The following is a 13,931-nucleotide window of genomic DNA, read 5'->3' on the forward strand; positions in this document are numbered from 1 at the left end:
CCTGGGTTGCCTGGGGAGTAGGTGGGGTGTCCCAACAGAGGGACCTCCAGTGGTCCGCACTCAGAGTAGAGGACTCTGCCTCTGCCCCTGCCCAGCCATCTTCTACTCACTGAGCTTAGGTCCACTCTTTCTTTTCTCTCCCCTCCCCTTTCTCTGCTGCCTGCAAGCCTTGCCCCTCCTGTAGAGTGTGTGTTAGGAGGCTCCTTTCTCCTCATCTCAATTCTGGGCAGGGGGACTCCCCTTCCATATGAAGGAGGTGTTCTCCCATTGGAAGGGGTCTGCCTTCTGAGGTGATGTCCAGGAAGCTGTCCTTGTCCCCTTCTTTAGATGCTAGAGATACATCCTGACTTTGATCTTGGGAGCAGGGACTGGGGAGGGGAGAGCCTCGCAGGGGTGGAGCCAGGCCAAGGGAAGGAAGCTGATAGGGGTAAGGATCTGGAACTGGTACCCCTTCCAAAGCTAGAGGTAGAGGCCCTAAGATTCCCTCTGATCTCCCTTGACCGCTTGCCCCTCTTTCTCCACCCAGAGCCCTATGCAAGGATTAGTTGTGTATTGATTTTTAAGTTATAAGCAAAAGGTTTTTTTTTTAAATTTTTTATTGTTATGTTAATCACCATATATTACATCATTTGTTTTGATGTAGTGTTCCATGATTCATTGTTTGTTCATAACACCCAGTGCTCCATGCAGAATGTGCCCTCTTTAATACCCATCACCAGGCTAACCCATCGCCCTACCCTCCTCCCCTCTAGAACCCTCAGTCCATCATCTCTCCTGGTTCGTCTCCCCCTCTGACTTACTCCCCTTCATTTTTCCTCTCCTGCTATTTTCTTCTTTTTCTTTTTTCTTAAAATATGTTGCGTTATTTGTTTCAGAAGTACAGATCTGTGATTCAACAGTCTTACACAATTCACAGCACTCACCGTAGCACATACCCTCCCCAATGTCTATCACCCAGCCACCCCATCCCTCCCACCCACCACCACTCCAGCAACCCTCAGTTTGTTCCTGAGATTAAGAATTCCTCATATCAGTGAGGTCATATGATACATGTCTTTCTCTGATTGACTTATTTCACTCAGCATAACACCCTCCAGTTCCATCCACGTTGTTGCAAATGGCAAGATCTCATTCCTTTTGATGGCTGCATAATATTCCATTGTGTATATATACCACATCTTCTTTATCCATTCATCTGTCGATGGACATCTTGGCTCTTTCCACAGTTTGGCTATTGTGGACATTGCTGCTATAAACATTGGGGTGCACATACCCCTTCGGGTCCCTACATTTGTATCTTTGGGGTAAATACCCAGTAGTGCAATTGCTGGATCGAATGGTAGCTCTAATTTCAACTGTTTGAGGAACCTCCATACTGTTTTCCAGAGGGGTTGTACCAGCTAAGCAAAAGGTATTTTATTTAATATTAGGGCATGTGTGTATATGCATGTTGTTTGTACCTGTGTGTGTATGTGTGTGTGTTTCTCTACTGAGCCTGGGGTCTCCAGCTAGAGAGACCCCACCTTATTCACCCCGTCCAAAGTCCTAGGGCTTAGGCCCACAGCATCTCTCCCTCCCTTGGGGATGCTGGAGCCCAGTCCCAGGACTGGGAGCTAAATGGGAAGTGGGTCTGGGGTCTGGTTAGGAATATACGTTTGCATAGAAGGGAGCCCTTCTTAGAAGGGACAGGGTGACTCTCCCTGAGAGACTCATGGGCCTGGGGTAGTTTAAGAAGTAATGTTCTTTCTTTTTGCTCCCTCTTTTCCCTACCTCTTGCTACCCCAACAAGAGGTGCCTTTCCTTGTCGAGAGGGTTGGGGGCAGGAGAGAGTTGGCAGTACCTGCAGGTTGCCTGGCCAGGTGGAGACAGGGGGAGAGAGGGAGGGCCCTGTGGGTGTGGGATGCCTTTCTCCTCCACCCATTGAAACCAGCCACCCCCTCCCTGTGCCACCAGGACAGCCTTCCCCAGTGACCATTGTAAGGGGAACTCCTGAATGGGTGTTGGGGCGGCAGGGGGGACACTGATGTTCCCCTTATGGAGGCCTTGAGCTCTAAGGGTGCGGGTGAGGGCTTTGGATGGGTTTTTTTCTGCTCCCCTCCTTTATAGATCTAGGTTGCTTGGCTGTCTACCCCCTTGTAGGCAGCCCCCTAGAGGAGAAATGTAGGATTTTTTTTTCCTTTCACTGCTGTGAACCCACTTTGGGGGGGGGGGGGGAGGGGGAAGAAACAGCCTGTGTTTTTTATGCCATAATAAAGTCATCAACCACAAAAAAAAAAAAAAGAAATTAATTTTCTCACCATTCTGGAAGCTGGAAGCCTAAAATCAGAGTGCCAGCATGGTGGGTTTTGGCGAGGGCTCTCTTCCTGGCTCACAGTTGGCCACTCTCTCACTATGTCTTCATACTGTGGTGGTCAGTGGGGGAGACGGAGAGAGAGGGCTAGCTTTCTTGTCTCCATTCTTATAAGGGCATCAGTCCCATCATGAGGGCCCTCTCCTGTGACCTCTTAACCCTAATTACCTCCCAAAGGCCCAATCTCAAAACACCATCCCACTGGAGAGTTAGGGCTTCAACATGGGAAATTTGGAGTGGACACAATTCAGGCCATAGCAGCCATCTTGCAAGTGATAACTCAACACTCCCACAAGGAAATGACCACTGAGACTCTACTACATTCGGCAACTCCTCCTGAAACAGTAAAGACCCAATGGTTTTTGGTGTAGTTTGTATGTAACTCTATATTTCATGTATTTCTTTTTATAATATTGCATTGATGAAAAACTGAACTTGTGTTATTTTTGGATTAGGTCTACTAGAGATTATTTACATCCTTCTAGTTTAAGGCTCTGGATGACCAACCACCACCAGCCCTAGGGCTTGCAAATATGTGTGTGGGCCCCTGTGACAGCTCTCACCTATTTGTTCTAACTGGGGTGACACCTTTAGCACCTTGGAATATGGCACCTGGGGATGGTGAGAGTAGTAGCAGATGTCCTTTATCTTCTCTTCCCCCTCGGTAGCACCCAGAATAGTCACCCACTCCCTCTGCTGGCCCATGTGAAGGCAGATTTCCAGGGGTGACCACTTCTATCTTCCCCTCAGAATTTTCCAGACTGTTGCTCCACAAAACCAATGACCCTTCCTTTCAGTGCCCTCTCTTGCCTCCAACTCATGTGGAAATGCCATGGTGTCCTTGCTCAGTGTTAGGCCATGCTGGGAAGAGATGGGTAATCTTTATATTAATGGGCTACTTTTTTACTCCATCCACAGGCACCTTGCCTGTCCTCCCAGCTGATGGCAAGGTGTGGAAGGCAGAGGTGCAGTCTACATTGAAAGAGGTCCCATTCCAAGAATGCAGTGATTATGACCTAAAGAGTCATACCATAGGTTAAGAGATACCACATACAACAAACTCCAAAGGGTAAATACAACACAATTAGAAAATGAAGTATTATTTACATTTTCACTGCCTGGAAAATGGATAACACTTGCATCTGTGGTTATCATCAGTGAAGCTGTGTAACAACCTTTCAAGTCATTGGAAGCCAGTGTTCACAGGTGGCACAATGAATGATCAACATAATGAATAACAGTATGATTAAAAATGAGTAAATGGTATTAGGGAACCACAGAAAGAACACCTATATCAATATAAGTAGGTTCTAAAGAACTATGAGTAGTAACATTATGAGTAGTAATAATGTTGCCATCTTTTCCTGCCTCTAGGAGATACAAACTACCCAGGAGTAGCACATTGGGCACATTTAGCAATAAAACAATGTGGGGGATCTAGGACCCAAACGAATAGAGATGGTACCTGGACACTATGAATAATTTCATGTCCATTGATTAGATAATAAACACATAAATAAGTACTTTTCCTCTACCTATTATTCTAAATTTTCATCAATAAATAATTATACCTCATATGGGACCATGGATTTTGTAATGCATTTTTAATCCAAATTACATTTATAGACAAGGGATTCTCAAAAAAAAAAAAATTGCTTGGGGCCCTGCACACAGTGTGTGGAAACTGAGCTTAATCTAACCTCACTAAAGAATTTTGAAGAGAATGACTAATCAGATGAACTAGTTGTACTGTTAGGGGCAAACATAGAAGATTTTGACAAAGAATTATGAAGTTCAGAATATCAGAACAAGCCTGAAAAGAATTAGGAAAGACTCAGGGCACCTGGGTGTCTCAATCGGTTGAACGTCCAGACTCTGGGTTTCAACTCAGGTGGTGATCTCGGGGTTATGAGATTGAGCCCTGTGTTGGGCTGCCTGCTCAGCGGGGCTTCTGCTTCAGGATTCTCTCTCTTCCACTCCTCCTGCCCCTCCCCCCTCAAATAAATAAATACAAATCTTAAAAAAAAAAAGAATTAGGAAAGACTGGAATGTCAGAGTTTGCTCCATGTAACCACTGACACAAAATAAATCCCTGCAGACTGTTTACTAAAACTAGGATGGTGTATAGCAACTGTAGCTTTAATTTTGTGTAAATAGAGCAGAAATCTTCTACAGCTCTGTGGTCATTTGTTGGCTACCTGTATGTATTCCTACTTGTATTATATTTGCTTTACTCAATAATAAAATCAGCTACTTCTATATTTATTAATTAGCTTGTTCCCTTGAGTTTTGATTTCTCCCTCTCCCAATATTTCCAACTGTTTTCATATCTGGGCACAAATAGAAAACTGTGATATTTCTATGTCATCAAATGATAAACTGAAGGTATCTGGGAATCCCTATTTAGGGCATGATGAAAAAATTCATTACATTAAAAATATCACATAGCTATGATAAGAATAATAAAATACAAGAATTAGGAAAGACCTTGTATATTGAATGTATATGAAATTTCCAAATAAAATATCTTCAAAGTTTTAAATGAGAAACTTCAGCTTTCTCACTTATGTAGCTTTTATATAACTTTTTATATATAATTGTGTTCTTGAAATGCTCTATATAATTCCTGATCATGAGTCTTTAATGATCCTTTCAAAAGCTTGATGGCCACTATCAATGAGAAATTGTTCTTGTTCAGTCTGAAATGTTTTTGTCTACTGACAATTTATAACACTTGAAATTACAGTTGACCTTGAACAATGAAGAGGTAAGAGGCTGACTCCCTACACAGTGGAAAACCCACATATAACTTTTGACTCCCCCCTCAAAAATAACTATTAATAGCCTAGTAGTGACCAGAAGTCTTACCAATAACAAAGTCAATTAATACATATTTTGCATGTTATATGCATTATTTACTGTGTTTTTATAATAAAGTAAGCTAGAGAAAAGGAAATGTTAAGAAAAGCATAAGGAAGAGATAATACATTTGCAGTATTGTCTTATAAAAAAAAATCCCATATAAGTGTACTTATGCACTTCAAACCCCTGTTACTCAAGGAAGGGTTAACTGTATATATTTTTCTTTGACTTAATATTTTAAATTTACATGTATTTCATCATTCTGATGTGTCCTTTTTTTTTCCTTTCAACATTTCATTTTTCATAAGAATATATGACGAGAGCATACATTGTGCTTAAGAATTCTATTTTTCAATAGTGGTGGCCTAAGATTTGGACTAATTACTCTCTAAGAAGCAATCAAGGTAACTGGATTTAAAACATTAGAAATTATCTTAAAACCATTGATAAGCCGACAAAATAGCATGGGGATTGCCAGAGGTAACTCTGATTGCAAAACTAAACCCAGAAAAGAAAGGGAGAATATCAGCAACAAAATTAAATCTGCCCTAGGGTCATTTAATGATATCAGAAAACTTGTGTTTATCCTTTTAATTTCATGGGGCAAGCAGAACCGAAGTCAAGGTCCAGGGCCCATTCAAGGCAGAAAGTTATATCAGATGTGGTCCCACCATTACGCTGGACTTGTAAAGGACTCTACCCTCAGGCTCAGAGTGAATCAAAAGTAAACCCGCCTTTTCTGAACCCAACCCTGGAAGATTGTAGGGAAGGTTGCCATAGTGTCGAATGGAGCAGAAGAAATTAAAAATGCTAGAAACATAAAAACTTAACCCTGAGAACTTGTGGCAATTGCCCAGTCATGGTAAGGATTCCCAGTCCAAGTTCTCAAGCCCTGGGTGGGTCAGGAAAGCCCAAGTTCTAAACGTGGTTTAAGGTAGTACCCAAATGATACTGCCAAATAAATTTGGTAGATGGAAAACTAAAGTATCTCTGGAGAGAGTACCTTCACCCTATGCCTTAGGGAATCCCAACAAGTAACTTTGCCAAGAGGAACAGGTAGCACAGTCAAAAGCAACCGGGCACACAAGGAAGTAAGCCGCCATGAGTGAGAACCTGCAGAAATAAGGGAGAGAATGAGATGGTGAGTAGGAAGCAAAGAAACAGATCAGGATTGAGAATTCAATTCAGCAAATTATTTGGCAGTGGCAACTATCCCATAGTGTGCCCTGGAAGCAAATAGATCAGAAGCCCACTGGGTTTTTGAGGGAATTGTATAGTCAAAGAAATTAAGATCCTGGACTTAGAAAACCTTTGGCTGGTCAAGCTTTTGGGTGCCCCAAATTTCATGGGCAGTAAGTGGGCTGCAACAGCTGTACATTCCAAGGAGAACAGAGCCCCTAACCTCCACTCATGGTCATTCTGAAGTGGCCACGGAGGAAAATGAACAAAAAGGAACCTCCCTGGAGCAGATCCACAATACTAGTGACAAAGGATGTTGGCTATAATGAGACTTACTGAGAATGTAGGAATCAGAGGGAAAGCAGAGGATTCCTAAACCCTTCCTGATATTCCACAGATAGACATGTTTCGGCCAGCAGATTTGCAAGTGCTGTGAAAGGTAATTTCATACAATGAATCTCATTCTAGCACCACTTTACGTATTTATAGATTCCTCTCCATTTGTGCACTAAAAAGAGCTCAAACTTACTGAGCCCTTCCTATGTGGTTGGCACTATTCTGAGCACTTTATGTTTATTAACTTAATTCTCATACTTCTCATAGCAATTCTATGTATTCCCACTTTACAGACGGAAAGGCGCTTTATAGATAGATAACTTTATAGATAGATAAGGTACAGAGATAAGGAATTTTCTTAAAGTCACACAGTTGTTAAATGGCAGGAGTTTGATTTGAGCTTAGGCAGTCTGTCTTCAAAATCCATGCTCTTAACGACTTAGCTATACCATTTCTCGGGATGGAGTCAATTACCTCTCCTCTCCTCAAGGGCTTTAGAAATTCTTCCTTCTTTCTCCTGCATCATATCCATCAGCATACGACATGATATAATTTCCCCCGTATTTAAAAGAAAATCTCTCTTGAGCATACAGTATGTTCCAGCAAACATTTCTCTGCCCAAACTTTTCTGTAAAACTCTTGAAAAAAGTTGTCCATATTCATCTGTATTGGCTATCTTCAATCTCTCTCATCCCAGTCTCTGTTTTAGCCCCTCCGTCTAGGCTTTTCATTACAACTACTCTACTGAAAGAGCTTTGCTCAAGGTGACCAATGACCTCCATATTGTAAACCCTAATGTTGAATATAAGTCTTCATCTTGCTTTTTTCATTTGGGTTCATTGACACATGTTCTCTTACTGATGACTCCCAAATATATATCTCAAGCCTAGACCCCTCTTCAGAACTCCAGATTTGTATTTTTGACTACATATACAACATCTTCACTTTGATGTCTAAAAGGCATCTCGAACTTACCATGTATAAAAACAAAATCCTGATCTTTCTGTTACAAAAGTCTTCCCCAAGGGAAGTAAGGTTAGGAAAGAGGACAATCTCCTTTCTGTTGCTCTAAAACCCTGGGTGTCATCCTTAATTCCTTTCCTTTTTAACTGCACACCTAATCCTTTAACAAATCCTGCTAGTCCCAACTTCAAAATATAACATTATACTTCCCATCACTCACCTCTGAGTTCTTACCTCCTCACCCTAGAAACTGTCAGGATGCTTGGATCAGAGACTTTGAGCGACACAGGTCTTCTTTATTGTTCACGGGAATCTTCTCTCTTCCTGATTCTGCTTCTACCTCCCTCCCCACAGCTTAGTCCATGATGAGAGTACAGGATTTCAGAGAGGAATAGTAAGAAAGAGAGTTGTCTTTAAGTGGTTCTGCTTCCACAGGTCACGATGTTTCCCTGTAGCAAGGAAGACGAAAATTTGGCTACCTACTTGGAATTGAGAGAGAGAAAACTATAGGGAAAAAACATTTTAGTAAAATGCCCTACTAGAGCGAAAGAATAATTACTCTTTAAAGAATATATGGAAAACTTGAGATGGATGGAAGTAGACACAATGGGAAGTAAGGAAAAGAATACCACCACTTCTCAACACTGAGGCACATGGAGTAGGAAAATGAACCACCCACCACTGAGGTAGTTTGCAAGGAAAGCATTGACTTTAGGGAAGAGGTTGTTTTTAATTTAGACAAGGGAGTGGAGGGAACACTCAAGTTGTTTGAATAGAAAATAAGGTATCCACTTTGGCATTAACCAAAAAAAAAAAAAATGCTGGGGTGTGGTAAGACAAAAACTATTAATGTTTAAGTGTTCCAAGAAATCTGATAGTGATAGTAGGTTAAATATAATAAAAGGCAAATTTCTGTGGTAAGCAAGTATAATTTCCTACAACAAACCAGCATCAGTCTCAAAAGTAAAGGCAACACAATCTTTGAAATCAAAGTATAATCTCAAAGCAGAGCTTGCCTTGGGAAAAAATAAAATTATTCAAGTTCATGACAACAGGACACAAAGTAGTTATAAATCCTACAAGAAAATGCCATTACCCACAATATGCCTACGTTTATATTATTTTCTTCAAGAAAACTGTTAAAATTTTTTTTCAGCTTTACCTTTATCTAAACAATAAGATCTACAGGCTAACTCAATGTATTGTACTGCTGAAGTTCAATATTTCCCAATGTCTAAAATTCTTGCTATTATAAACCTGTGTTCATTGAGTCCAACTTTAAATTTAATCAAGGCAGAATAAATATTTGGAACTTACAATTTTTACTTCTACACGAAACACAAGTCTTCTGCCTGGGCCTTTCCTGCTTTGAACCCACTGCATTGTTTGCAGGCTCCATTCCTGCTCTGTGAATCTCCTCTGTTTGTCCTTCCGTAATTCACATCCTTTCTTGCACGCCTCCCTGCCCACCATTCACCCGTGTAGCAAAGATAGCTTAGGTACTCCCTGTATTCTGTACAGGTGATTACTATAACACTTGTAATTCTATACTCTTTCTCTCAGCAAGTGTTAGTTTTGGTTTTCCTGTGGTAGAATATAAGCAAAATGAAGGCAGCCACTGTACTGCAGTGATCTTGACAAGCTCACACCTAGCACGTGGTAACCTGCACATAGTAGGCTCTCGGTATTTTTCTGAATAATTGAATCAGTGCTACTTGCTTGCTGCTTGCTACTACCCTAGGAAGCATCAGACTGTCCCAGTGTAGGCAGAGGAGGCCCTCCCATTTAACAAACAAATGAATTAGTAGTTGGATATGTGGCTATACACAGAACTTTTAGGAGAGTTAAAAGAATTTCCTAATATTAAAAACTATTAGGAAATTATTGTTAATCTTATTAGTTGTGATGATTGTGGTTAGGTTGAAAATATTTCCTTATTATTAGAAATACACATTGAAGTATTTATAGTGAAATACCATGATGTATATGGAATTTACTTTAAAATACTTCAACAGCAAAATAGATGAAACAATATGACAAAATAATTATTGTTAAATTTAGTTATGTGTATGTTCTAGCCTATTCCAACACTTAAATAGAATTGGTAAGATGATAGGAATGTATAATAATCTAGAAATTAATGTGATTGCCCTTAAGTAAACCAATAACAAGTGACAGAACTCTAATATGAGAATATGACATGCTTGAGAAAGTACAATATGGTATAACTTCAAAGTAAATGAAAATGTTTCATACCAGGAGAAGCAAAGGAGAGCATTCTAAACTACTTATGGGAGGAAGGAGAAGAATCTCTTATTTAGAAATAAATTATTTATATCTAAGAAAATAAATTCCAAATACTACATGAGACAAAAAATGTGATCAATTATTTATTTCTATTTAGAGAAAATAAATTTTTCTATACATAGCTTCTTGAACTTGTCTTGCTATACATGTAAAACCAATGCATTCACTGACATAAATAAATATAAATAAATTAATCTCAGTATTACAAAAGAATAAGATTTACAATCTGGCTATGAACATCTCACTTCAGAAATACAGACTCTTTTCTTATGTTAATATCAAAGTATCTCTGGATAGTTTTAGAGACATTAAATTAATGAAGACACCTTTCACTCTTTCATAGGGGTCCTACTCCAAGAAGGAGGAAAAAAAAGATTGTCCTTAAACAAAACTATGGCCAATCCATCTTACTTACAAGTGAGAGGCTAAGTCCAGATTGGGTACCTGTACTTGTGTGACAAAAAGGAAGAGTTATTCCTTCATTCTATATTTCTCCTTTGCCACCAGCTAACCCAAGAAAATCAACGCTCTTGAGTCATAAGCATGTTTTTCCTTTAAAATATTTTGCTAACCCATTCAGACTCATTTTAATGGAATGAGAAAAGAAGAAAATGCCTTACAGTCAAGGGTTATTTTATAATACGGTCCATCTCTCTTTGGCAAGTTTGCTCAGAAGAGACTGATTTTAGGTTTTTTGTTTCTTTCCAGTATCCAATTACTGTGTTTAACTTTTATTTTTTTTTTGTAAACAAAGGTAACTTTACACATCTAGTGAAAAAAAAAATCACACATTTCCTTTTCTTCATGCTCATGTTCTAAGTATGAACAAACCTCTACACTTTCCTACACTTCGAGGAAAGTAATCACTCTAAATCTTGCAAGTTGTTCTATTTTCAAGAGGTTTGGGAGTGTCCCAGGACAGACTCGCTTCTCCTTGCTTCATTGATTTTCCTATGCACCTTAAAGACAATGATAGTAGGCAAAACGAAGAGCACTATTACATTTATTTTGTCCACTCCTCCAGAAAGTCTAAGAACTAGAAATATTCTGCATACTCATGTGCACTTTCTTCTTAGCTCTTCTTCGGCTAAATCAGCTAGCCAATGGTTACTAGCATCATACACAAGACTGTCAGTGTTATACATGTGTGTCCTGAAAGTTAAAAAAGAAAGTTAACATCAAAATAATTTTATTGACTGATGATACACATTAATCTTTTGGTTACTATGAGATAAACAATGAAAATTAATCGGTTAATGTGGCATGCAAAACAAATGCAAAATTAGTAAGTTATCTAACCTCACTGTGGACTTTAGAGTTTAATAGCTATAGCAACACCAACTAAAATATGACACTTGAGTTTTTTAGTTTCTTGAAATTAAGTAGCCGAGTTAGAATTGATTAAGATACTTCCAGATTAAAAGTCAAAGGAAACCCCTGACACGTGCATTAGAGAAAAATTTCATCAAAAGACACCTCGAAGAAGACACCCAGAACGTTTCACAGATGCATTTATATTAAGTTATTTTTGTCATAATTTTGTATAACATAAAAGAGATATAAGATCTATAAGCATGACTTAAAAAGATACCATAAAACAAATCTTAATATTTCCAAACACTGGAAACTCTAAAAGCCATCAAGCAAAAAGGAGAAACAAATACCATATAAGCCAATCATCTCATGATGCAAACAGTCATAACGAAGGCATTCCTATTTGTAAGCCCTAATGTATCTACCTTTTGGCTTTTCCCCCCAAATATTTGTGGCATTGCTAGCATCCAATCATTTCAATAAACTGATTGCAAAACACAAGATGAGATGATGAGTGGAGAATAGATGACATGTCATGCTAATGAGAGATCCAATATGTTAGTCACTCAAGAAAGAAAAACCAGTCTGACAAGATAATAGAGGTCTGAGCCCCTATTATCCTTGAACAGTCATGGATAAATCCTGCCCGAGTGGTACTGATGGACATTTTACAAGACACAGAAATGTGACTTCATAAAACCATATACCTTTTACGATTTACCACAAGGTCTTACTTCTGAGGGGTCACCAGTCAAATTACGAAACATAACATGGGGTGCTTTGTTGTTTTCATGAGTGTAATAAGAGCTGAATAGTAGAGAAGGAAAACATAAATTGAATCATATAATTTTAATTTCAACCGAAAAGCAGTATCAGCATTTCCTTACAATCACATCCCTTTTAACTAAAAACTTATGGGAACTACATTTCTAAAAGAGGTAAGTAAATCCTTTGATAGGCAAACACAAAGGATCACCAGGTGAAGGGACACAATCACCTTCACACTCATTAACTCTTTTCCCTGTCCCTATTCAAGATCCAATTTTTAATTAAATCGGTATGAAATCAGGAGCATAACCAGGAATGTACAAAGTTAGCTCTTAACCTTCAACAGCTTTTACTTCCAAAACAAGGCAAGTGGAGTGGTTTTTAAGTGCACATGAAAAAGGCAAATTCTTTCGTAGGGGTTTGCACAAGTTTCCTCTGATTCAGAAATAGAGGAATTTGGTTTACTGCAAAACCCCAATAAAATTCAAAACAAATATTCCCTCCTTCTACGTTTCAGCACTTTGCATCCCACTGAAACCAACATGGCCAATTATTTTCCTGAAAAGTATGCAAAGAAACTGAAGCTGCCCAGAGAGTTCCCAGTGAACTCCACACTCCTTCCCTACCCCTCTTACCTGCCAGGCCCCAAAGCATTGGCTTTGCAAGGTAAACCCACAATGCTCTAACTCAAAAGGAGAGCCGGAACAAGGGCAAGGAAGTAGGTAGGGTGGGTGGTTTACTTTTCTTCCACAGTAGTTTTGCTCAAGCATCTGTACCAACTTAACTCACTTTATATGACTTTGAATTCTGTTCATTTTTGGTGGACTCTAAACCACATTCTTAAAAAGTTTCTGAAACACCTGAACTTCTATTTTACTACATTTGGTATTAAGCAACTAGAATACTTTATTGGCAATAAGCAAATATCTACTTAAAAGCTCACAGGACCCAGTGGTCAGATAATTTTACTTAAAGACTGAACCATTTAGTGACTTAAAGAACATTTACATAGTTTAGCTTATAATAGGCTTCAATAATATTGTTAATTTAAGGAGAAAGGTAAGAGTTACAGAGGGTAAAAAGTAGATAGCTCACATCACCCCCCAAATTAAAACAGGCCATTTAGTGACAGCATTAGAGTTGTTTTTAATTAAGGGAAAAAAAAATAGACAGGCAGTAGGGCAGTTTAGAAAAATAATTCAAGTTTATATAAACTCTACAGTAAGTTTTCTGAACAGCCAAATCTATAAAACAAAGGAGGGTCAATTTAAATAATCCTCTGTCTACAGGATAGGTCAGAGCCAGCTATTACATTATACTTAACACATGCACATTCAATGCAGATCAGATGTTTCAAATAATACTGATTTTTCTCCCTATGTGCGGCTGTTCTACCATCCCAGGGCTTACCATGTGCCAAGCACTATTCTACCTTCTTTACAGGGGGCAATTCATTTGATCCTTACTACAATCCCCTGAGACAGGTGATACACGTCCCCCACTTTACAAATAAGAAAAGAAGCATCAGAGAAGTGAAGTTGCCCATTGCCCCATGGCATGTACTTCAGCCTCGGGATGATTCAAATCAAGGGGTCACGCTCCTGGGTCTATCCTCTGAACCACGGGGCTGTTTTTAGCTGTTTTGGCATGTTTTCATAAATCCAACTCAGAAAAAGGCCTGATCACAGGCAACCTCCCAAGTCTGTTAGAGGTTGATTTTTCCCCAGGTTTTTGCTTCTGTGTAAACACACAGATACTGCCAGAAATTGTACTGAGTAGGGAAACAAGGTGAGTTGATTAATAGATTGCAAAGTGAGAAAATGGCTTTCAAATCACTTTCCTTTGAAATGTT

At 39.2% G+C, this 13,931-nt stretch overlaps 1 protein-coding gene across 5 annotated transcripts in view; it reads right to left on the reverse strand.

Annotated features, from left to right (window-relative positions):
- Positions 1–3,434: 3,434 nt before the first annotated feature.
- The window catches only part of CD55 (CD55 molecule (Cromer blood group)), a 33,320-nt gene continuing 22,823 nt past the window's right edge, over positions 3,435–13,931 (reverse strand). For 2 of the 5 annotated variants that reach the window (XM_025855233.2, XM_025855236.2), the window contains 2 exons: positions 12,019–12,118; positions 10,068–11,149 (listed from right to left, as the gene is read on the reverse strand). In XM_025855233.2, the coding sequence (XP_025711018.1) occupies positions 12,022–12,118 (97 nt within the window). In that variant the 3' untranslated portion in view covers positions 10,068–11,149; positions 12,019–12,021. Of the gene's footprint in view, positions 8,140–10,067; positions 11,150–12,018; positions 12,119–13,931 lie in introns of those variants that run through there. The other 3 variants (XM_025855238.2, XM_025855235.2, XM_025855234.2) reach the window with 2 other exon arrangements.

This window comes from Callorhinus ursinus, unplaced genomic scaffold (genome assembly GCF_003265705.2).
Source record: "Callorhinus ursinus isolate GAN/ISIS: 27379988/994484 unplaced genomic scaffold, GSC_fseal_2.0 scaffold57, whole genome shotgun sequence".
NCBI lineage: Eukaryota > Metazoa > Chordata > Mammalia > Carnivora > Otariidae > Callorhinus > Callorhinus ursinus.